At 47.1% G+C, this 24976-nt stretch overlaps 1 protein-coding gene across 1 annotated transcript in view; it reads left to right on the top strand.

The window, feature by feature from the left end:
- The first annotated feature begins 572 nt into the window (after positions 1 to 572).
- ZSWIM4 (zinc finger SWIM-type containing 4) overlaps positions 573 to 24976 on the top strand; it is a 39966-nt gene continuing 15562 nt past the window's right edge. The window contains exons 1-3 of the mRNA XM_035141102.2: positions 573 to 904; positions 9780 to 9981; positions 24432 to 24788. Of these exons, the coding sequence (XP_034996993.1) occupies positions 746 to 904; positions 9780 to 9981; positions 24432 to 24788 (718 nt within the window). The 5' untranslated portion in view covers positions 573 to 745. The remainder of the gene's footprint in view (positions 905 to 9779; positions 9982 to 24431; positions 24789 to 24976) is intronic.

Below are 24976 nucleotides of genomic sequence, written 5' to 3'. Positions count from 1 at the left end.
TTCTTACACAACAGGCCTAGTTTAAAAGTTACGCTTACGCTTTCACATTTGAAACGACTTTTCTTCCTGGTCATTTTGTGAATGAAGGTGGCTCGCAGCAGAGCAGTTCGGCTCCCCCGCCTCCCTCGAGTCCGGTGGTGCGGAAGGCGAGGGCGCGGCGGCGATGAGCCCCCGGGGAGTGACGGACGGCAGAGGCGGCCCCTTCCCGGTTTGGAATGCGCGGCTCGCCACATTGTTGCCATTCCCAGCCGGCTCCAGAATGTTGTGAATGGAAGGCTCGCAGCGCAGGCCACGCCCACATAGAACCCCATCGGAAGGACTGAGGCCGCCCCCGCCTTGCCTGATTGGCTGGGTGGGCCTCTCGCCCTTTGATTGACATCTTTTCCCCCCAGACGGCCCTCCCCTCCGACTTTCCTTTCTTTCCTTTTTTTAATATTTATTTAAACCCCACGACATGGGGGCGTGCATTGTTTCCTCCTTGAGCGGCAGCCGAGCTCGCCCAATCCTTGCAGGTCTCTCCTTCGCTGGCCACCCAATGGGAGGCGAGCAGGTTGAAAAGGGAGGACCGGCGAGGCCGCGGCCGCCGAGCTCATTGTTGTGGGAGCTCCTTAAAGGGGCCGCATCCGACGCCGCCGACGCCAGCGGAGAGGGAGGAACGGCCGACTGAGCGGGCCAGGCCCGGGCCGCCTCCGCCTCTGGGTTTCCGGGCAAGGCGCGCAGGAGAGGCCGGGGATCGGCCGGGCCTATGGAGCCCCCGCCCGCCAAGCGCAGGTGCGGCGGCTCCGGGGAGCAGCCCGAGCCGGGGCCAGGCGCCGCCTCCGCCGCCACCTCGGCCCCCAGCGCCGTAGAGACGCTTCTGGACCTGAGCGCCCGGCGGGTGGCGGAGACGTGGGCCTTCGAGCAGGTGAGAGCAGGAGCGGAGGGGGAGGGAGCAGCTTTTCCGCTTCCCCCCCGGGCCGCCCTGGAGGCGCCGGGGCCGAGAGACGCCGGCCGCTGCGTGGGAAGGAGCCGGCGCGTCCGAGGCTCCCTTGGCCCCTCTCTCCCTAAGAGGTGCTGGGGCTCACAGCTGCCTGGCAAGCCTTCCTCCCGCTACACCCTCGTCTCCACCGAGGTTGCGGGACGGCGAAGGCACTCTGCACGTCCTCAGGAGCGCGTTCCTATATCTCGGGCCCCCATCCCCGGCCGCGTACGAGCCCTTCCCCCTTTTAAAGCCCCCCCCCCGCTTTTTCTCCTCCCTCTCTTTTTCTTTTCTCCGACGGCTGCGGCCTGCCGTTGCAAAGCCGATCCCGTGGCCTCAGGCCGTGGAAGTTGGGGCTGCCCGCTCCTTTGAAGCTGCCCTTGTGGGGCTCGGCCCCTTCGAACAATGGGTCGGGGTGCAGGTGGCAGCGTCGTCGATGGGCTTTATGCAGGCAGGAGAAGGGAAGGCAGGAATTCTGCGCGCCCCTTTAGTTGACAATCCTACTTACTAGCCAGGCTTGAACAAAGCCGAGCCTAATCTGTTTGTTTTTCTCTCCCCCCACCAATCTCTACCCTCTGCTATCTCCCTGTAGTCATCGCTGGGGCCAGCTCCTTTCTTCCTTTTAATTCTTCCCCCTCCTGCTACCGCCACCCTATCATCTTGTCATTCATACTTACCTTTGTATGCTCTTATCTCCTAACATCCTTTCCTGGGAGGTCAAATTTTGGCTGGCTGGATTATTGGGGGCAGGGTGACCCCTCTGAGTAGCTTTTGAAACCATGAGGTGGGTAGGGGGCTAATGGCCTAAATGTGGCCTTGCTTGGTTTATTAACTTGAGGTTTAGTGGACTTCCTCTAGGTCTCACCAGAGTGACTGACAATTACATTCCGGATCTCTTTCTTTCAGTCCATATACCTTGACTTTTTTTAGTTGTTGATTTGAGGAGAAGCTCCAGCATTTTTCTCACGTGCCTTTTTGTGTGATCCCATCAGGATTTACAGCCAGGCTTCCAAGGTCCGTTGAGATTGGAAGGAAAACATGACTTTATCTCCTGGCTTTCTTTTGCCTACTACTTGCACATGCTGTGTTTTAATTTATTCTGCATCTGTTTGTGATTCTCTCTCACCTACAACCCCTGCCCTCTGTTCAAATGATGCCTTTATGCAGCTTGATCTGGAGGAAGTGGTTATCCTAGGGTGCCCTTTAAAGGCTTTCTCTGTGTGTGCCTGCTGAGAAATAGGTGGAGTGGGTGTTAATTGGGATAGTTGAAACTAGCTAACTTTGGCTAGCCGAGAGAGCCGGGACTAGTCTGGGCAAAGCCTAGGAGAAGGTATGGTTGTGATACTGTGCCGTAGAGGGTGCGGGGAGGCTAGGCTCACTACACACGTTCTTCTCCTCTTTCTGAAATTTGTCAGAGCCACACTTGCTCACAATTCTTGGAGATCAAAGCTCAGCTACTTCCTTCCCTCAAATCTAAGAATTCCTTGTAAGCAGCTGCATTCCCATCCAGGGAGACAACAGGGTTTGATTTCTGTGTCAGGCTGGGAAACTCAGACAAGAGTCACTTGTCACTGCCATCAATGAGCGAAACTTCCAAGTCCAAGCACCTGCACACCTGAAATAGGAGGGAATGCGGAGGATCTCTGGGTTGAAAAAGCATATCCCCCTCCAGTCTTTTTAATTTGCAAGACTGGAAAGGTTTCATCAGGGAACTCTGAAAAGGAGAGGGGTATCGCTAGGGAAAAGGCTGCTGTGTATGTGAAGAACCCATTGAAAAATTCTGAATTCTGCTCATTTAATGGGCTAGTCCACAAGGATGATTCTCTGGACTACTGTGCCAGTGCTTAGAGTAAGTGTAGACTGTTTATCAGTCATCCCCACCTCCTCAATTTGCCTTGGCTTTGAGGCTCATTAGAACTCTGGAGCAATGAATGAGGATAGAACTGGGTATCCCTCCCCCCCAAAAAAACTACCCCATTTTGTCATTTGGAGCAGGCATAGTCCTCATCTTGCATGTGTATTTGAACTGAATAGCTGTTGTAAAACACAGCCAAATAGTTTCCTTTTAACTAGGTTCTTCGTCTCAAGTTCGATAAATGGAATTCTCACTGTGAAGGGAATGGCTTTGACTTGAAAGTGACAGGGTTGTAGCCATGGCCAATAAATTAGCCTTTGTCTTGATCGTTTCACGTAGACCTGTGTCTGGCCTCTTCCACTTTAGGCTGCAGGTGGTGGTGGTGGGTGTATTACTAAATTATTCTCTAAACAAATCGGTTTATTTCACAAGGAGGAGGAGCACATTTGGGAGAAGGTTTCTAGCCTATCTTTCTCCCAGACATATACCATGTTCAAGAAAATTTGTGTATGAAGGAGTATTCTATCATAAGCGCTCCCAACTTCAATCTAAATAATAGCAAAGAGGACATAGGTTTTGCTTCCTTAGTGAAAACTAAGCTTGGTGCTCACTTAGCTACATGAAGTGGCAGAGTCACTCTATGTAGATGTTGTAGTCGTACAGTTGCTCAAATTCCATTGAGTATTTCAGCAGGGCCTGTGAACAGACTGCAGGTCCACTTGTCTGTAGCATATACCTGCTCGGAACTGGTCTTCTGTAGTTTCAGCATTGGCTGGTTAACTTTCCTTCCTTTGTCGTCCCCCCCCCCAATTTAAATTGAAGGACACACTTGCCATAATGCACCATTCCTGACTGACTTTCTCATATTGCTCTTGGGCTGTATGTTATGGTTCTCTCGATCAAGTCACGTTATTCAACTCTGTTCCTAGCTGACTGAAGTACAAACAGGAATATGCAGGGGAAGCCTTCTGGTCAGGTGAGGTGATATAGCTGTTATCAGGTGATGAATTCTCCCGGTTCAGTTAAGAGCAGTGAAGTTTGATGTGGACTAGTCTGATTCTTTAGGTGAAATCCACTGGGAGTTTTGCTGCGCAAGCCCTATTTATTTATTTATTTATTTATTATCTTATTATTATTATTATTTATTGAATTATTTATTAAATTGTTATTTATTTGTTAAATTTATAATAATTTCAAAGTTGCCCAGGGTAGCAGATGACGAGTGATAAAAACATCTTTAAAAGAATTCCAATATAGATGTAGACTGGAAAGGTGGAGCCCTTTCCATAGGCACCATAGATGGTGACTGTGTAATATTTAAGGGGAGGGAATTCCTAGGGGTCAGGTGCCACAACACTAAAGGCCCGATTCCTATATTGTGCAGAACAGACCTCATATCTGCAGGAGGCCCACATCTGCAGAGCCATATAAGGATATGTAAGGGATCCATCAAAACCTTGACCTTGGCCTAGAAATTATTGGCAGTTGCTTTTAGGAAGCTCACATTTGTTTCAATGAGGCTTGTGCAGGAGATTTTTCAGTGGGTTAGTGGGACACAATCACTCTTCCATTTGGATTCCCCCCCCCCAGTGTTTGATTAAATAATAGCCAGAAGGGAGGGGAAGATACTAGAGGGAAGTTAACACAGAAGAGATTGAAGCTTATTTATTTATTACATTTATATACCGTACTGCCCTTTATCTGAAGATCTCAAGGCAGTTCACAAGATAAAAAATACAGAATAAAAGCACAGACAAATAGTTAGACCAAAAGCAAAACAAAACAATAACACCCCCCCCAACACATTTAAAAGACCCATGACTATTAATCAGCTAAAGGCCTGGTTGAAGAGAAAGGTTTTCACCTGACACCTAAAGATGTATAATGAAGGTGCCAGACAAACCTCCCTGGGCAGAGAGCATTCCACAAATGGGGAGCCACTGCAGAAAAGGGCTGTTCTTGTGTTGCCACCCTCTGGAACCCTCACGGAGGAGTCAGTGAAGATGGGCCTCAGAGAATGATCTCGGAGTCTGGGTTGGTTCATATGGGGAGAGGCAGTCCTTCAGGGATTGCAGCCCTAAGCCATTTAAAGCTTTATAGGTCAAAACCAGTGCAGTTGGGCCAGGATCAGTGTAATATGCTAAAACCGTCTTGCCCCGGCGAGCAACCTGCCCGCCGAATTCTGCACCAGCTAGTTTCCAAACATTCTTCAGACGCAGAACTACATATAATGTGTTGCAGTAATCCAACCTAGAACTCTCTGGTCCTTAGGGAGACTTGTGTGTAAGATGAGTATTGCCAGGAGGACTGGATGAAAGCAGGGCTGAAACTAGGCTTTATTTCACCCAGGTCAAAGACCCAGTTTGGTGCCCCCCCCCCGCGTGCGCATTTGTGTATATACACACACAAACACACACACACACACACACACACACAGCCTGGGAGCCTCAATGGTGTGCCTCTGGAAGCTTCGTCTAGAAAATATCCAGCTAGCGCCCCCACCCTCCAGCTACGGCCCTGGCATCTGCTTCCTGTGTCAAAGGGGATGGGGGGGGATTAAGAAAATGGGGTGTTGGGAAGAGAACCTGCATGGAGACACAGGGAAAGCGCTGGAAGAGAACTATGAACTAGAAGCCCGATGCTGAAAGAGCTGGAAATTTTGGCAAAAAGGTGGTGTGAGAATGGCAATACGGTGTGCGGGAGATGAATTTAATGAAGGCATCAGAACAGATTAAGTGGGAGAAATTCCAGTAGTCAAGATGACTGCATGGAGAAGAGGGCCAAAAGGGAAAGCCATATTAAGACCGTGTATGTGTTTGTAAGGAATCCAGTTCTGCCCAAGTTTGGATTGAATCACAAGGTTACTTACAAATTTGGCACAAGAGGAGGAGGGTTTAGTGAAATTTTGGAGTCTTAAGACCATCTGCCCGCACCAAAGATTCAGGTGCTGCTTGTGAGACAAGAGTTGATAATGTTCTGTTATCTGAGGAAACTATCGGGTAGAATTTAGGCAAAGATTTAGGCTGAAAATTTTGCTCATTCTTTTATCTTTAATTTAGGCAAAGATTTAGGCTGAAAGATTTACTCATTCTTTCATCTTTAATTTGAGATGATTGGGCAAGAGGGCAGGGGGGAAAAGAAGGCTGGATGAAATCTGAGAATATTTGTAAGCAGACCATTGCTTAATATGGGAGAAAACCTCCTCCAGTGAGGAAGCTGCTTGTATTAACATAAATTATCAAGAAGGGAAATAAGTTGGTTAAATGGCAACTTGTGAACCAGTTTCTGTTTTCCGGACAGAGTTGGAATTGTGTACCTATAAGCTACATAAACTGGACTAGGAGGAAATATCTGCGAGTGGACGTTTAGGAGCCTGCCTGATCCTTGCTGGCCATTCTCTGAATACCAAGACTTTGTGTGGCCACCATTTATGCTGAAGTGAAGGAAAAGTCTTTTCCTTGTGGCGTCAATTGGTCGTGGCAACTGTGTGGGAGTCTGGAACCCAAAATAGAAGAGAAGGCCAATTTTGAGTATCCTTTGCATGGAAATCGGTGTATAGATTTAGAAGTTAGTGTGCCTGTTGTGATGCGTTTAAGAGATCTGATTGCAGCAGTGCTGAAACTTCTGGCACCTGTTGGCTGAGCTGTTCTGTGGTGGCTTGAGCGTTCTGAGAAGCGAGAATGAAATGGGCCACGCAGAATGTTTTCGCACAGTCTGTCACAGATGTGGGGAAGTGGGAAGTTAGTTTGGCTGTGGCTGAAGTGACCTGCTGTCTCTAGGGCAGGAGGAGTTTGTGAGTAAGGTAAGCCAGATGAATGAGAATGATCCCAAGAGATGGAGGCTGAAGGGCCTGGAGACTGTGCTTTTCATTTGCTTGGGGACGGTAGGCAGGAATAGCAAGAAGAAGGAGCTGGAGGCTCCAGAGACTGGCATTTGACCCCCTGTTGCAGTGTAGCTCATAGCAGGTGCCAATAACATCCCCATTCCCGATGCTGCCCTTTGACCTAGGAATCTCCTTTCTTGTAACTAGAAACCATTGGTTCAAGTCCTAACCTTCTGAGCAGGAGAAAACAAGCTTTCGCCATCTTCTACATAACAGCTCTAAAGAATTGAATATGGCTATCATGTCTCCTCTCACTCTCCTCTTTTCCAGGCTAAACATATCCAGCTCCCTCAACTGTTCCTCACAAGGCTTGGTTTGCAGACCCTTGATCATCTTGGTCACACTCCTCTGAACATCTTCCAGTTTTATCAATATCCTTCTTAAATTGTGGTGCCCAAAATTGGACTCAGTACTCCAGGTGTGATCTGACCAAGGCAGAATAGAGTGGTTCTAATACTTGCCTTGAATTGAACTCTATACTTCTGTTGGTGCAGCCTAGAATAACCTTAGCTTCTTTTGCTGCTGCACTGCACTGTTGACTCATGTTAAGTTTGTGGTTTACTAAGACCCCTAGATCTTTTTTGCATGTACTACTAAGCCAGGTTTCCTCCATTTTATATTTGTGCAGCTGGTTATTCCTTCCTAAGTGTAGAACCTGACATTTGTTCCTGTTGAAATTCTTTTTGTTAGTTTGGGCCCAGTTCTCCAATCTGTTAAACTAGTATTGAATCCTAATTCCATCTTTGGTGGCATTAGCTACCCCTCCCAGTTTGGTGGTGGTTTTGTTTTGAGAAATGAGTGCTGGACTGAAAGGTTGAAAAACATGGACCTAAGGCATTTGCTGTTCCAGGGAGTTAGATGGTTTGTGCTCCAACCCTTTGGGGTTCCTTTTACCGTCTTGCAGCAGAGTTACCCAAAAAGTCTTCCTGCATCTTCACAGCAGCAGCAGCAGCAATCCAGCTCTCTATTGGTGAATTCCCTTGAAGGAATAAACACCTCACCTGTTCAGTTCTTCTCCAAAGTATTTATTTATATTACAAGTTGCGTAACGCTATATCGTTACTCGTCTACATAAAATAAAACACAACTATATACAGAGATTTCAATCCTTTGCCCAGAGAGACATGCTCACAGTCTCTCACAAAGGCCAGCACAGGGTATTCTGGGTGACAAGCCCAGCATATATTTCTGAATTCCGGAGGAGGAGGAGCAATAAGGGGGTTATGATACAGCCATTCTCCCATTCGTATGCTGCTCTTGGTGTGCTTGGACGTTTCCATTAACACGCCAGGGCCTCACCACCTTTGGGGGTTGTAATCAATGTGAATGTTGTTCAGGCTTGGTCTAAAGGGGAATGAGGCTCCGAGGCTCAGTGACCAAAACGGGAGGGTGAGCGAGGAGAGAGAGGAAGGAATTCCAAACTTACTTGCACTAACTAGCCAGATATGCTATGGCCAAAGGAAGTCAAGATGATGATGGGACCCAGCTCTCATTGGACAGGAGTTTAGCATGGTGTGTGGTAGTACCTGGCTTCACTCCCCCCCTTCCTTTTATCTGTGGCAGCAGGAACTCTCTGCTCTCTGGGAGGGCTGGGTGCTATTGGCCCATAGAATCATAGAGTTGGAAGAGACCACAAGGGCCATCCAGTCCAACCCCCTGCCAAGCAGGAAACACCATCAAAGCATTCTTGACATATGGCTGTCAAGCCTCTGCTTAAAGACCTCCAAAGAAGGAGACTCCACCACACTTCTTGGCAGCAAATTCCACTGTCGAACAGCTCTTACTGTTACTGTCGAACAGCTCTTACTGTCGAACAGCTCTTACTGTCACCATAGCTGCTCTCCTTTTTCTGAGCTATGGGCTACTAACAAGTCACAACAATGGCTTTTTATGTCTCTGGTTTACGGTAGATGATGCTTGCCGATCGCATCTTTGCGTAAGCATTTGCATTCCTTTCCCAGGCCTGTCACAATTCTGTGGCTTCCCGTATCATGTAGTCTCCACCCTCAACCCCACCAAATACTTAGGAATCCCAATTCACTAGGCACCTTCTTATAGTACAGAGAGCTCAGCGGGGACGGGATGGGGGGGGGAGCAGCCCAAATAGCTGGCCATCCATCTGCTTGACCACATTGGTGTCTAGGAATTTGAAAAGATTTTTAGTCATACCCTGGTGTCATGAAAATATGGTGTTTGTGCCCAGACAGACGATGCAGTTTCTCTCCAGATGTTGCTGAACTCCAGCTGCAATCATGAACCCTGATCACTGGCCCTGCTGGCTAGGGGTGATGAGAGGGCGTCAAGCGCCAGCTTTCCCATCCCTGCTGCATCAAGGGATGGTCAAAGTGTATGCAGTCGTACCTCCGTTTATGTAACCCTCTGGTTACGTAAACTTCGGGATATGCGCGCGGCAAACCCACAAGTATTTTCCCAGGTTTTGCTGCGTGCGCATAAGCGGTCCTCAGGTTGCGGAAATCCTCGGGATCCGACCGGACCTCCGGAACGGCTCCCGTCCACAACCGGAGGTACCACTGTATCGGTTTATGGCATCCGTGTTCCAGGATGTCAGGCAGAGGGCCTAGCAGGCTTGTTTGGGGGTGGCCAGGGCCGAAAGATACACCTATGTATTAAACATTTAGAATCTCATCTTCTGTGTTAGGCTTGACAGTTGAATAGCAATAAAAGTAAAGCTCTGAATATAAAACATTGAAGTTTTAACAGGAAAAGGAACCAAGTCAGTCATGGAAAAACCCAGTGATTGGCCCAAGGTCACCCAGTGAGTTCCACAGCTGAGTGGGGACTTGAACCTTGCCCCCTAGGTCCTAGTCCAACACTGCAATACCACAGGGCAGTGTAAAAGCTAAGAGTTGGTGCCTGGCAGATATCTCAGGCGAGGGAGTTCCATCACTCGGGTGCCACCACAGAAAAGACTTCATCCTTGGGTCTAAAGGTTGGGGCTGCAAGGATGACACCTGGAGGATGATCCTAAGAGGTGAATGGGTTTATACAGGAGACAGTTGTCATTCGGATCCCTGGTCCCAGGATGTTATAGTCCTAATGGTGATCTTATTCCTCTCATCCAGGTAGAAGAGCGTTTCTCCCGCGTCCCGGAACCTGTGCAGAAGCGCATTGTTTTTTGGTCCTTCCCACGGAGCGAGCGAGAAATATGCATGTATTCATCCCTTGGCTATCACCCTCCGGAGGGTGAGCGAGACTCACGCGTGCCCTTTAACCGTGGCCTAAATTTGTTACAGTCGGGTGCTGTTGACCGTGTCCTGCAAGTAGGTAAGTGGCTTTTGTGTTGGATGAATCTTGCGCACTGCTCCAGAGGGTTGGGGGAACCCCCTGGAATAGATTGAGGGGGGCATGCAGGGGGAGAGCTTTCTGTTGCACAAGCAGAAATCTTTGTGCTGCTGGAGCAATTGGGGGGGGGGGAGGAGAGGGAGGGGATGTCCCATTGAGCAAAGGAAAATCCTTGTGGCAAAGTTAAAGCCGTGATAAAACTCTGCTTGCATGCAGTTGAAAGGTCTGGAATGGCACTTCAGCATATGCATGTATGTGGGAGGAAATACTCTTAAATTCAGACTTTTCTGAGTACACATGCATTCGACTAACTGGCCAGTCTTATTTCTCATGTAGACAGGCTGGGGAAACAAGGGTTTGTGATCTTGCCGTTTGTCGCAACCGTGAGTGAGCAAGGTAGCAGCTCACTGCTACCATAGAGGTTTCCAAGGCAATGGGGCAAGCCAAGTTAACAGCTGCTCATGTAAGATCATGTGGCAGGTTGCTGCACTCTTGCCATTCTTGGATTAACATACAAAGGGGATAATGATCAAGGCTATAGTTACTTGATGTCCCAAGTCACGTGCCTTTTTGTTTTTGTTGCTTTAAATATTCCTGTGTTGTCTGTCTGGGTTCAGAAACTTTGCAAATGTTTTAGGTGGCATGGGCTGGATGATGCAGAGGGAAAGGGGGACTGATATCAGGACAACCTGGGAAGGGTTGTCCTTTGTTGTTTGTCCTTTATCCTTTGTTTGTTTGTTTGTTTGTTTGTCCTTTGTTGTTTGTTCCAAGACCTAGGTAAGGGGTTCCCAAACTAAGGCTCGGGGGGGGGGGGCTGGATGTGGCCCAATCACCTTCTAAATCCGGCCCGCGGGCGGTCCGGGAATCGGCATGTTTTTACATGAGTAGTATGTGTCCTTTTATTTAAAATGCATCTCTGGGTTATTTGTGGGGCAAAGGAATTTGTTCATTTCCGCCCCCCAAAATATAGTCCGGCCCCCCACAAGGTCTGAGGGACAGTGGACCGGCCCCCTGCTGAAAAAGTTAGCTGACCCCTGACCTAGGTTGTAGAGGAAATGTTTTTGAGGCAATCAGTGTCGGGGCAGGGGATGTTTAAATAAAACAGAGTGTATCCGCCACAAAAATACAACTTTCCCCCTATTCCAGCGACCCAATTTATGTCCAAATGATCTGTTGGAGCTTTCTGCAAAATCTTCAAGTAACCAAAGGTGGGGTATACCAAAATTGAAGCGCTGCTGTAGGAAAGCTCCACCCTCTATGTCCTTTCTTTATATGCCCGTTTTGTATGAATTAATGAAGGGTGTGTTGTGGGTAATCATGATCAGGCACTGAGCAGCAGGCAAGGCCGGCGTGGCCCCGTCTACTTGTATAGTGTCTTATGGGAAGAATTGGACTCTGGAGCTCTGCATAGTATTTGGTCCTGGACAGTTGCAATCTCTGCCTCTTGCTTTGTTGTTGATCATTTCTGCACAAACATGAGGCTTAGACTTCCTTGAGTAAAGAAAAGGCTTCATTAGGTTGCCAAACTGTGGCCTCGGATTCTGTAGCTGGGCAGTAAAGTTGCGGAACTACACACATCCCTGACAGGACCAGGCACTTGTTGATGATCTTGAGCAGAAAAAAACTTCTCTAATAACAGGATTAGTTGCGGGTGGATCCTTGATGACTGTTGCTGAAATATTAATAGGCTATCTGTGAACTGGGCTGGAAGGGAAGTGACTAGCTTAGCCGACTAACTGGCTTTCTTTTGGCTCAAAAAAATCTCTTCACTTTTTAACTTTACAAAGTCATCCATTTGATAATGTATTTGTGTTAATACCAGCACTTGCTTCTTGTGTACACCCCTCATAGAATCCTAGAATTATTGAGTTGGAAGGAACCCCAAGGGGTCATCTAGTCCAACCCCCTGCAATGCAGAATTCTGACGCTTGCAGACTTCTGTCAGCATCCTGCAGGGGATTGGCCCCATATATGTATGGCCAGAATGGAGCCCTCAGCATTAATGAACATGAAATCCTTGCTATGTTTCTGTCCCATGAGCCTTGGGCTGCTTCCTGTCTCTTCCTTGTGTCTGCCCACGTTAGAACACAAGGGCTGCTGAGTCTTCCCGCACGCTGCTTCATTAACAGAAGTGCATTGGGCAGTTTCGTAACAGCTGTTTTATTTGAGCTCTCCTTTAGTGTCCCAGGCCAGCACTTATTACTTTACATCTAAAAAAAACCAAAACAATGACATTATCTTCTCAAATGTCACATACTGTAGTTGAATTTATGACTTGTACAGTAGAACTTCGGCTTACATTACCCTCGGGTAACGTAAAATTCGGGTTGCAAAAGCGACGAATCCAGAAGTATTTTTCCGGGTTTCGCCGCTTGCGCATGTGCAGAAGCGCTCTACGCACCCCGCGCATGCACAGAATAGGCACCTCCTGTCCACTACTGGAGGTACCACTGTAGTTCAATCCTATATATGTCCATTCAGAAGTAAGCCTTACTGGTCTTACTCCCCAGGTTAAGTGGGGTGTTAGGGGAGGGGTCGTACCTCTGGTGGGGGAACACGTCATGCTCTTTCTGGGGTAGTTTGTCCACCTTTGGTCCCTGCACTCAGCACTCACCTGTGGTTCCTAGAAGCTGTTAGCATGCAACAGCGGCCACATCCTGCGAACGACTTTGGCTGGCTGGCTAATCCAGGTGAGGGCAGCTGATGGGTCTCAAACCTTCGGTGAGTCGGGGACTTCCCCTGCATGTGAAGAAAGGCTCGGTGGATCGAGTGGACGAGACTAATAGTGGTTCGGGTCCAATAGTCAAGAAGGCGGTTTCTGCACGTGCTGTAGAGGGAAGTGAGAGGCAGATGGGGCTCGGCAACCTGGGAAGGTAGCCCATCTAGGAGAAGGAAAACTGATCCTAAACCTCTGCTGCCTTGTGGGATATGTTTGGGAGAAGAAAAGATTAAGGAGTAAGCCATACACAAATTCGGAGTGGAGTCCCTTAGACGGTTGGATGGCGCCTTGTACGCCTCCTTCCAGCAACTCCTGCAGCCAAGCTGGTGCCAAACGTGTTGCTCTGCTTTCCTTTGGACCACATCAACAAAGCCGAGAGAGGGGTCTTGTCATCTGGGCAGCCCAGGATCACCATACACGCTGCCTAAGCTTGTGCCCCGGAGAGGTCACTTCAGTGCTGCTAATTCAGCAGTTTGACTTCACCCCTGCAGGTGCACTCCATTGTCTTTTGAGACAGGCGGATGCCAACCTGGTTAGGTGGACATAGGATTGCAGCCTCGTGAGGCTGCAATGAATTGGAAATGCCCCGCTGAAAGCCCTGCTCTAGGTTTTCTCATTGATTTAATTGTATGGAATGTGTGCGTGTGCAAGCCATGAAGTATTTGGATAATCTGTGGCTGTGTCTTTAAGTAAGGCAGAGACTGTGGCAGGTGGTTAGTGCTGAATATCCTCCAGCCCATGTAATATTCTTGACAACCTCTTGCTCCTACTGCGTTTCAGTAGCCCTTACTTTATTAGAAGGGTATTTAGAGGACCATGATACTTTCCTGTCTACTTGAGTTTGTGCCACATCTTATGAGTGGCATGCTAGCATTTGAGAGTTAATATTCTGTGTTCATCTGAATGCTTAGTGTGTTTTACAGCAAATGAACCTCGTGAATGTTACATGCAAAACATGCTGAGAATATAGAACTAACATTAGGACTTGCTCTGTTTTTGTCGCAAGACTCGTTGGCAGCAGCTCTGTTCTGTCTCGGTTCTAGCACTTCTGGTCCTTTCTTGCCCATCTTCAGTCTGCAGTTGCTGTACTCCTACCACCTACCATCTGCTGTCTTCTGGTCATATAAAAGCAAACAGAACATTAACTATTCTGTAGTGGCTAGAACTCGAGATTTTGGCATAATATAGTATCCCAGTGATGCGACCTTGAAACGCAAGACTGAAGGTCAAGGGTTCAGATGTAACCTTGGCGAAACAGGCTCTCTTCCTCCCTCCCTCCCCCTTTTTAGTACATGTGTGATTTTCAAAAAACAGCAACAACCATGCCCAACAAAGACTGGAAACTATTTTAACATTTCTGTACAATAGATGTGAAGCTCACCACCACCAACAGGGTCATTCTGCTATGTAACAGTGCTCAGGAGACAGGCTTCCGCTTTCAGATTTCTGGCCACCAATACTAGATTTGCATTCCTTCTCTTCCTGCCCCTAGCCTAGCACCGAGTCTTTTGGTAACAAAAAGGCCAACATGGTATTTTGGGTTTCCTGCCTGCAACTCCCCCCCCTAACCTGTTCAAGGGATCTTGGAAGCTGCTTGAGCTGAGCAGACTGCCATGTCATCAAGTCCTCAGAGCTGCCCCATATGACTGCCGCAAATGTTACAGACTTGCTAACAATGCTAAGCCAAAAGTAGAACTGGTGAGCGGGAGCTGCGTGCCAGGAAATCCCCAGTTCAACTTCCACCTCAGCCATAAACTTGGTAGCCTTAAACAAGCCACCGTTCCCTGGGGCTCGGCACCCACAACATAGGCATGATCCTGGCCTGCCTTGCAGGACAGACTGTAAAGACATCAAGACAATATGTGCTCTTGGAATGCAGTGGTACCTCGACTTATGAAGGCTTCGACTTCCGAAGTCGGCAACCCCGGAAGCCTTTTCGCCCCGCGCGCGCGTTCTGCGGTCCACGCATGCGCAGAAGCACAAAATCGCGCTTCGTGCATGCGCAGAATGGGCGCTTCGACAACTGAAGACTTCGACTTACGAAGACTGTCGCGGAACAGATCGTCTTTATAAGTCGAGGTACCGCTGTACTTGAAATCTGCTCCCTAAATACCATGGACAGACTTAGTTTGGCTGATTTGCAAAACTCAGGTTATGAACTTGGGACCCAAGTTCAACTAACTTAGTTTGGATCTAAGCCATTGGTTTATATAAAAGTAAAAGTGTGAACTGCTTGTTGCAGCATTTATTGGACAGAGTTAAAACAGAGAAGCAAGACTGTGGTATGAAAGCCATTCTCAATATTGGATCTGTGTTCTGTATAGTGCTGGCTCAATAAAGGAATGGCATTCTGCACCTACTGTTTTTTAAAGTAAAGTCTTGCCACTGGAAACAAGTTCTGGAATTTTAGCTCTGGGTCACATATTAAGTCCTTGTGTTACATCTAAATTGGGTGGTTGGGAAACCAGTGGTTCTCTATATGTTGAATGATCTGCCCTGATCATTGGCCATGCTCGTTGGCGCTGAAGGGAGTCTAGAACCGTTTGGAGGCCACAGAATCCCCAACCCTGGTTTTCCCCTCCTACTCGGTGTTGTTTTGGCCAAGCAGTAGGTAAAGTGCTCTCAGTTCTCTGAAAAGAAAGATGAAGTAATTTAACAGCTGGATCTTGTTTAATAAAAATGACTTGGTGCTGACTTTCCCCTAAAAATCACAATTTTTCCCCCAAAAGACAACAAATCTGGAACTTATGTACTAGATGCAGATCAAACATAACCTTTTGTTAAAGTCTTTCTTTGATCTTGAGATTCTTCACACATTTACAGTTCCAAAATAATCTGTTGATCTCATGTCCAGTTTGCAGGCTTCCCACAGGCATTTGGTTGGCCACTGTGAGAACAGAATGCTAGATTAGATGGGCCATTGGCCTGATCAGGCAGACTCATTTTATGTTCTTAGTTTTTCAAGCCGGATTTAGTCCTAATGGAGCACAATCTGCTCAGAGTAATCAGTATCTCTCTTGGGAGGGTGCTTGCACATGGGATGGGAGTGGGGAGATAACCTGAGGGTGGTGGTCAAAATTCAACATTTTAAAACCAGCGTTCAAAACTCCCATTGTTCTAGGCGCATTTTGCGACAAGGAATTTCATTAGCGCAAGCCGTTTCTGAGGTCCGGGCGCAGTGGTGGACCTAAGATTTCAGATTAGAACTGCAGAGTGGAAGGTAAGGGGGACCTTTTTCTGCCTCCCCACTTCCAGCCACTCTCTGAAGACTGGAGAAGAGACCCTCTTAAGAATATTAGGGGGGTGGGCAGGGGAAGCATGGCTTTGTTTTTTGCATGTGAAAAATGAACATAATATTTTAGCTGCAGTTCATTCATTTTCAGTTTTGTATTCTCGTTATAAAAAAGTGTGCGTAGACATTCCGTTGTTGCGCCCATAATTTAGGAATGAGGTGCTATTTACCTCCTAGATTTCACATCTCAGTTTCTTAACACTGTTTAAAATGCTGTGTAAATCTGGGGTGAATAACTAATTGCCCTCCCAATGTTTTGAACTCCCAAATCCCATTGGCCCCAGACAGCATGGCTCATACTGAATGGTGCTAGGATTTGTGTTTCAGCAAGACCTGGAGGGCACCACCTAGCCAAAATGTTCTGGTTGCCTCTTTTCAATTTCTTTTCTAGAACTAAAAGGGAAAAGAGCAATTAAATCGGGGTAGAGCCTATTACTGGAACAGGTTAAAGTGTTTGGGGCTTTTCATTTAGAAGAAAAGACTAAGGGGAAAGGTATTTCTGTCAAAAGCCTGCCTAGTGTAGAGTAAAATGTGTCTCATTTGGAACTCAGGGCTTGTCCAGTGAAACTGGCTGATAGACATGTTAGACAAAAGGAAGTTTTTCTTTGCATAACAAGAGTTCAGTGAGTAAGCTATGGAATTGTGCCAGTGATAACTTTAAGGAAAGACAATTTTACTTGAGGGTTATTCTTGCGATAGCTGTGACCTGGATAACTTTCATGTTCAGAAGTGTATATGTCTGAGCAGCAAGTGTTGCTACCTTCTGGTAACTGATCCTCGTTAAAGTTTCTAGTTGCCTGCCATCTTTAACTGCCCATTTTTTATAAAATGGGGGTGAGGGGACTTGAAGCCATCTCCCTGTTCTTTGGGCAGCTCAGCTATGTGTGCTTCATTGCAAATGAAGCACACATGCTTGCTTCATTAGATAATGATAATGATAATAATTAATAAATAAATAAATACCCTGTTTCTCATATTTTAAGACATACCCATAAAATAAGCCATAGCAGGATTTTTAAGCATTCAACGAATATAAGCCATACCCCGAAAATAAGACATAGTGATAGGCACAGCAGCAATGCCGGCCGCGGCAGGAGGAGGAGGAAAAAAAATAAGACATCCCTTGAAAATAAGCCATAGTGTGTTTTTTTGAGGAAAAAATAAATATAATACATGTCTTATAATATGAGAAACACGGTAAATAAATTTATTATTTATACCCCACCCATCTGGCTGGGTTTCCCCAGCCACTCTGGGCGGCTTCCAACAGAAGAATAAAATAATCGATTAAAGATTAAAAGCCTCCCTAAACAGGGCAGCCTTCAGATGTCTTCTAAAAATCTGGTAGCTGTTTTTCTCTTTGACATCTGATGGGAGGGCGTTCCACAGGGCGGGCGCCTCTGCCTGGTTCCCTGCAACTTGGCTTCTCGCAACGAGGGAACCGCCAGAAGGCCCTCGGCACTGGACCTCAATGTCCGGGCAGAACGATGGGGGTGGAGATGCTCCTTTTAGGTATACTGGACCAAGGCCATTTAGGACTTTAAAGGTCAGCACCAACACTTTGAATTGTGCTCGGAAACATACAGGGAACCAAGAACAGATAGCATGAACAGTGCCTATCTTTGCTCAAAAGTTGCCTCAAAGACAGTGCTTATAAATGGAGGCAGTCTGCATGCTCAGTGGAGAGTCACTGTGTGGTGTGCGCGCATGTTTGAATAATTCTGCCTCAAATATGAGTTTGCATCTTGAGTAGTTGCAGCGCATGGATGCCCACTGAGGTGCCCTGTACATGTTGCTGGAGTAAAACTCGCACCATCCCTGAGCTAGTGTTAGAAATTAGCCAGGCGCATTTTGCCAATTGCAACTGCATGGAGATCTCTGGATGCCAGGTTGATGACTGACAACTCCGTCTGATTGGCTCCTCCAGCTTTCTCAAGCAAATAAGCAGAAGAGCTTATTTCTTGCATTTATCTTTTTCTGCAAGGAGTGCGTGCTTCACCCCCATTCTTACCCCCTACCCTGTGAGGTAGGTTAGGAGGCTGTGACTCAGTTAATAGTTTGACACTCTCACCACTAGACCACGCTAGCTTCCTAGAGTTCTTCTGCTATGGGGCAGCTAAATAAATTAAGTAGGTAAATAAATATGGGGTAAGCAAAATGTCACTTAGAGAAGGATCTGAAATATTTTCCTTGAAGCTTGAATTTGTTTTAGATCTGGATTGTTTTATTTGATGTTTTAACTACCGGTATTTCATTTTTTGTAACACGGGTCCAAGCAGTCTGCTGGGAGTATGACGAATATCTCCCTAAATAAACTTAGATATGAAAGAGAGCAAATGTGCCGAGAGCTGATTAATTTGGATACTACCCCCACACGTTATTTGAATACAAAAGTCCTTTCTGTCCTTTGGACTTACAGCTGTTTTGTTATGCATGCAGCAGGTATTGCTATTCAAGCGAGTTGTTGAGCTGTACAAGAGCAGAGCTTGGCCTTTTAATGAAAATGAGGCTTTGGAGTTTGAGCTGTGCTTGCAGCATGGTGAAAAGGGATCACGGGCTATACTGCTCTGGTGCAGGTGACTAGAATCCTGCTTCCAAATGCTCCTGTGCGTAATAAACTCTCTGCTAGTTAAAGCAAGCAAGCAAGCAAGCAAAAAAGCTAAGACAATAAAGAGAATTCTTGGCAAACATACAACAAATCAGGTGTAAAGACTTGCCAAGAGATTTAAGAATAAGAAGAATTGGGGGAATCCTTCAAGATGACACCCCCATCCGTATCTGAAGTGGTACAGTCCACCCTGTCACCTTTTTCTTCTGCATTGTTAGACCTAAGCTGAGATTTGGCTTGCCACTAGCGTGCTTCAAAGCCTCCAATCAAAACCAGAAAAGTTACCACTTCAGATGAGACTTTGGATTTGAGTCATATGGAAGCAGAAATGATAACCTACCCTGCAAGGCTTGAGTTACCGCTTATATTATAACGGATGTGAAATCTGTGCAAGTCAAGAGGTAGCTAGCTTCAGGTGGGCTGGAGTTTAAAGGCAACCCCATAGTTGCCTTTGACTGGACATAACCATCCAGGGGTCCTTTACCTTTACCATAGAGTCCTAGGGCTGGGAGTCCAATAAGTCCTTAAGCTCACCCCGTAGCACCAAGCCAGGGCCTTCTATTAATGGCACCGTCAGTTAAATGCATGCAGCATCCAAGGCTGTTTGTCGCATTAAACGGTAGCTTAAAGCTGCGGTTTATTGTGAGTGGGCTGTTCCTATGGCATTTCGCCCCTTCTCCTGCTTAGCCACAGATTAAAAACAACTCTGAGGCTCTTCTGAACATGGGCCCATTGTCAGTTCCCCCCAAATAAACCTCAAGCAATAACCATATTCTTGACATACCGGTATTGCTTTGGATCACGTGCTGCTCATACACAGTCAGTCTTACGCAGGCATCCACAAACTCGGCCCTCCAGCTGTTTTGGGACTACAATTTACATCATCCCTAGCCAACAGGACCAGTTGTCAGGGATGATGGGAATTGTTGTCCAACAACAGCTGGAGGGCTGACTTTGGGGATGCCTGGTCTTGCTCAAACCAGGCCAGTGTGTCTTCAGGTGATTCTGGAGCAGATAATTCTAGGCAACTCACAAAAGTGAAGTTAAATATGGGATACTGGAGAAGCCCCTACCTCTTCCCACCTTTCAGTCCCATCTCCAAATTGCCAGTCTAGATTTATCAATTACGGTATCTTTTAGCATATTGTTTTATAGTTGCCGTTGCCTTAAAATAAGATAATTATTTATAGACTTTTCCTTCTGTTCCTGTTGGATTTTTTTCCTCCTTGAAAAGAGTGGCCAGGTTCGCCTTCTAGATGACGTCTTGCCAAAGGCCTGTGCAAACGCATTAATGCTTCCTGCTTAAAGTGCTCCGTCTCATACAGCCAAAAATTACATTTGTCTCCTTTACAGCTGCATCACATTGGTGGCTCATAGCCTTTTGTGACTGAGCAGGATCTGCCCAGTTCTTTCCTCATTTGTTATTTGCAGCCGATGAGTCCTTTGCTAATAATACAGAAAACTCTTGTAGTTTCAGAGTATGACTCCAACTCTTTCCGCTGTAGGATTTCATTCCATTGCTCTGCTCGGTGAATTAATCCAGTTTGTCCTCCTGGTTCTTTAGAAGCAATGACTTTTCACCTCCTGTCATTCATAGACTTTATCAATGAACTCCTCCTATCTGAGGAAAAAAAATATTGATTAAAATATGTCCCAAGACTGATCCCTGATGCTTCAACAGGTTTCTGTTTTAACACAACTTTTAATCAAAGCTGCTCCTTCTCCATCTTACTGTAGATGTTTATGCCAATGATGAGGGCAACACTGATGTACAGAATAGCTAAAGACTTTTGTGGCTATATTTAATACAAGATTCTCAATGCACATCATTTTTCAGGAGTGAGTGGTAGCACAAACCTATGGAGACTTATTCAGAAGTAAATACCACTAAGTTCAATGGGGCTTTGTTGTTGTTGTTTAGTCGTTTAGTCGTGTCCGACTCTTCGTGACCCCATGGACCAGAGCACGCCAGGCACTCCTGTCTTCCACTGCCTCCCGCAGTTTGGTCAAACTCATGTTTGTAGCTTCGAGAACACTGTCCAACCATCTCGTCCTCTGTTGTCCCCTTCTCCTTGTGCCCTCCATCTTTCCCAACATCATGGTCTTTTCCAGGGAGTCTTCTCTTCTCATGAGGTGGCCAAAGTATTGGAGCCTCAGCTTCAGGATCTGTCCTTCCAGTGAGCACTCAGGGCTGATTTCCTTCAGAATGGATAGGTTTGATCTTCTTGCAGTCCGTGGGACTCAATTCCCAATATTTAGGATTGCAGCCTTAAGGCTTGTCCACACTGCCACTTGTCCTGTGGCTATAAGGCATGGCTCTCAGAGATTTTCCATGTGCCCCGCTGCTTTCTGCTCGAAAACCTGCTCTTTGCTTCTGAATTGGAGCATACGTCAGTCTGCAGAAAATCCAGTTGATGTTTGCCCCATTTCAGTAATAAAGAGCGGGTTTTCCCTGGGGCAAAGCAGCAGAACAAGTGGAAGTATAGATGAGCCCTGTGTGCAATAAAGTTGTTTGAAAATGCCACTTAAATGTACTGCTTCTCTTATTTGGCTATCCTAATGTTTTAGAAATAATGTTCAAAGAGCTTTGACAGAAGTTCTGTTGTTTTGAAGTTCTGTATTGTCTAGTTTATTAATTTCCTGGGGGCTAGCTATTTTAATTTTGTTCCCCTTTATTATGTGCCCTTCTGTCCTCTGCCACTGAACTTGAGCTTATAGCTCTGAAGTCATCATGACATGTTTCTTGAATATAGGACGGAAGATGGGCCTACAAGTTACATAGCATTTGGAGTTTGAAGGAAAACGCTGTGGTTAAACCACTGAGCCTAGGGCTTGCTGATCAGAAGGTCGGCGGTTCGAATCCCCGCGACGGGGTGAGCTCACGTTGCTTGGTCCCAGCTCCTGCCAACCTAGCAGTTCGAAAGCACGTCAAAGTGCAAGTAGATAAATAGGAACCGCTACAGCGGGAAGGTAAACGGCGTTTCCATGTGCTGCTCTGGTTTGCCAAAAGCGGCTTTGTCATGCTGGCCACATGACCTGGAAGCTATACGCCGGCTCCCTCGGCCAATAATGCGAGATGAGCGCGCAACCCCAGAGTCGGTCACGACTGGATCTAATGGTCAGGGGTCCCTTTACCTTTTATTCCACTGAATTATTATGAGGTATTTAATTTGTTCCCACTTTTCCTAGAATAGGGGTAGCCAAAGGGGTGTCGTCCAGATGTTGCCAGAGACCCTAGCCCCTATTAGCCCCAGTCAGAAGGACTGATGGCCAGGGGCAGTGTTAGAAATTTAGATATATAAGCTTATCACCAAATGGCACCATAAACCTAGGTTGTGGTGGCCACAATGGAATGTCCAGGTGCCTTTGGGGGGGGTTATATTTATATTTATTTTATTATTATTATTATTATTATTATTATTAATAATTTTGTTTCTATACCGCTTTATATTTTAGGAGGGGGGGAATTTTAGAGTGAATTACAACACATGAGAACAAAGATATTTACAAAATTGGGTAATATCCATTCTGCTGCACCACAGATGTACATATTGGTGTTGTGATACAGACATGCTGTTAACGGGACTGGGAGTACCAAAGTAGCAAGTACAAAAACGGTGCTTGTGATCTCTGAAATGTGGACTTCCCAGATATGTCCTTATGGAGCCCTATACCTAAGGCTGTTAGTAAAATTTCCCCGGCAGGCGCTGTTTGTTTTTCGACTTTGCCTATTGTGCCTGGGCTGTGCCAGGGTGGAAGTCCAGGTCAATTTGCAGAGCTCTAGGTCTGCTTTCTCTCTCTCTCTCTCTCTCTCTCTCTCTCTCTCTCTCTCTCTCTCTCTCTCTCTCTCTCTCTCTCTCTCTCTCTCTCGTTGAGGACAGGGTTGTGCCTGTCTGCTGTCTGTGTAGCCAGTAGCTTCCCCATGCCAGAGAGGTGAGGGCAAGTTGCAGGGTGTGGGGCCAGTTAGAGTAAGTCACCCTACTGGTCCGTATGACCTAGCTGGCACTACCAGCAAGGTGTCCTCCTTTGCTGTGCTTGGGCTGTGATGCACCAGGGTCTACAGGTGTGGCCTTGGGCCCCGCCTGCTTTGTCAGTGTGCCTGCTTTCGTCATCTATGTGTGACTCACCCACTTGGTCAATGCAGCTGAGCTGCACCTCCCATGACTTCCTCCACCTCGCTCAGGTGCGGGGCACCTGCCTGGTACCACTTCCAGGGCCAGTGCAATCAAGATCAGGACTCTGCAGGCAGGTCTGGGCCAAGCTCACCTATTTTTGAGTGGATGGGATTTCCTCCAGCTTTTCAGCAGCTCCGCATGATCCTCGGATGAAGGGTGGCCTATCTGTTTAATGAATAATAATTTTTAAAAACCACCTGCTTTAAATTATGCACTAGGGCAGTGATGGCGAACCTATGACACGCGTGTCAGACGTGACACACAGAGCCCTCACTGCTGGCACGCGCCCCATCGGCCCATTCGCACTGTTGTTGTTGGTTCCCCCCCCCCTCCATTTGTTCTCCCGCTCCTCCTACAGCTTGTCTCCACTGTTGCTGGTAGCAAGAGATTGGTTTTTTAACCCTTTCTGTGCTGGTTTTTTTGGCGCTTTGGCAGACTATGTCAGTGCTGCGTGTTAGTTCCAGCGAAGGTATTATTCGTCATTTATTTCTGTTCTCTTCCCCCCCCAAAAAAACAAAGCAACTTTTGCACCCCTCCCCCCAAAAACCTCCAAAACTTTGGTTAGCAGCTCCCCCCAAAAAGCTCAACAACTCTGGACACTTTGTGATAAATAAGGGGTTTTTGGTTTGGTTTGGTTAATTAATTAGTTTTTGGTTTATTAAATACAGTTATATATTACAATTATACATTTTTGTTATTTAAACTATAAATATCATGAAATTATGGTTTTTTTCTCGAATTGACACACCACCCGAGTTATGCTCGGTTTTTTGGCGAATATTGACACACCAAGCTCAAAAGGTTGCCCATCACTGCACTAGGGTCACCCCTGAAGGGGACTAACTGTGAATTTTTTGAATAAGGATTTTGCCGTGGGCTGGGCTCTTTAGATTTCTGCATTGCAAAGGGTTGAAGTAGGTGACCCTCAGGGTCCCTTCCAACTCTGCATTTCTGTGATCCATATTTGTCCTGTTCCTTTTTCTTCCTTCTAAGCCAGGCATGGCCAAACTTGGCCCTCCAGATGTTTTGGGACTACAACTCCCACCACCCCTAGCTAACTGTGTTTAGGGATGATGGGAATTGTAGTCCCAAAACATCCGGAGGACCGAGTTTGGCCATGCCTGTAAGAGGACTGATGCTCCTTGTTCAAACTGAGCAGGTGAAAGTTAAGTGGTTGGACTCCTGGCCTGTCAGTTTCCCTTAATGTCTGTTCGCTAGATAGAGGGTTTCAGGGCAAGGATTTGTGTTCATGGCCAAACGCTAGTCCCCTAAAAATATCCCCATCAGACTGGTTTTCCCTAACCCCCTTCTGTAGCTTAATTCAGTGTTTCCCAACCTTGGGTCCCCAGCTGCTTTTGGACTACAGTTCCCATCATCCCTGACCGCTGGTCTTGCTAGCTAGGGATGATGGGAGTTGTAGTCCAAAAACTGCTGGAAACCCAAGGTTGGGAAACACTGTCTTAATTAATTTGGTCCTGCTTACTGTCTGCCAGGCCTTCACCTTCCCTGCTGGGGAAAGGCAGGCAGGAATGGTCCTCATTTTTTTTGGTCCTTTAGTCCTCTTGGTCAGGGGCAGACACCTTGTATGTTCACTGACTGTTTTGTTTCGTTTCTTCCTCCTCCTTTTTAAACACACAGGTTTCCACCTGAGCGGGATTGTGACGGAGCCTCCAGGCCCCAGTGAGCCTGAGCACAGTTACCATGTCTCCATCAGTTTTGACCGCTGTAAGATCACGTCGGTGAGCTGCGCCTGCGACAACCGGGACATCTTCTACTGTGCCCACGTGGTGGCCTTGTCCCTGCACCGCATCCGGCATGCCCGCCAGGTGGAGCTGCGCCTGCCCATCTCCGAAACGCTGTCCCAAATGAACCGGGACCAGCTGCAGAAATTTGTGCAGTACCTGATCAGCGCTCACCACACGGAGGTGCTGCCGACCGCCCAGAGGCTTGCGGATGAGATCCTGCTGCTTGGCTCCGAGATCAACCGAGTGCATGGTATGGAACTCGGCTCGGGTCCCCAGGGGAGACGGAGGAAGCAGCGGGGGGGGGGGGCACAGGACAGCTGCAGATGCGGCAAGGTCTGGACGAGGGGTGCATGGCAACATCCCTTGCTTGCCCATTTCTTCCTCTTGGTCGTGGAGTGGGTGGTTGGGTGCCGGGGCTCTTCCATGTCAGCTGCCAAG

Source organism: Zootoca vivipara, chromosome 16 (genome assembly GCF_963506605.1).
Source record: "Zootoca vivipara chromosome 16, rZooViv1.1, whole genome shotgun sequence".
NCBI classification, from domain to species: domain Eukaryota; kingdom Metazoa; phylum Chordata; class Lepidosauria; order Squamata; family Lacertidae; genus Zootoca; species Zootoca vivipara.
This window is presented reverse-complemented; position numbering and strand designations above follow the sequence as displayed.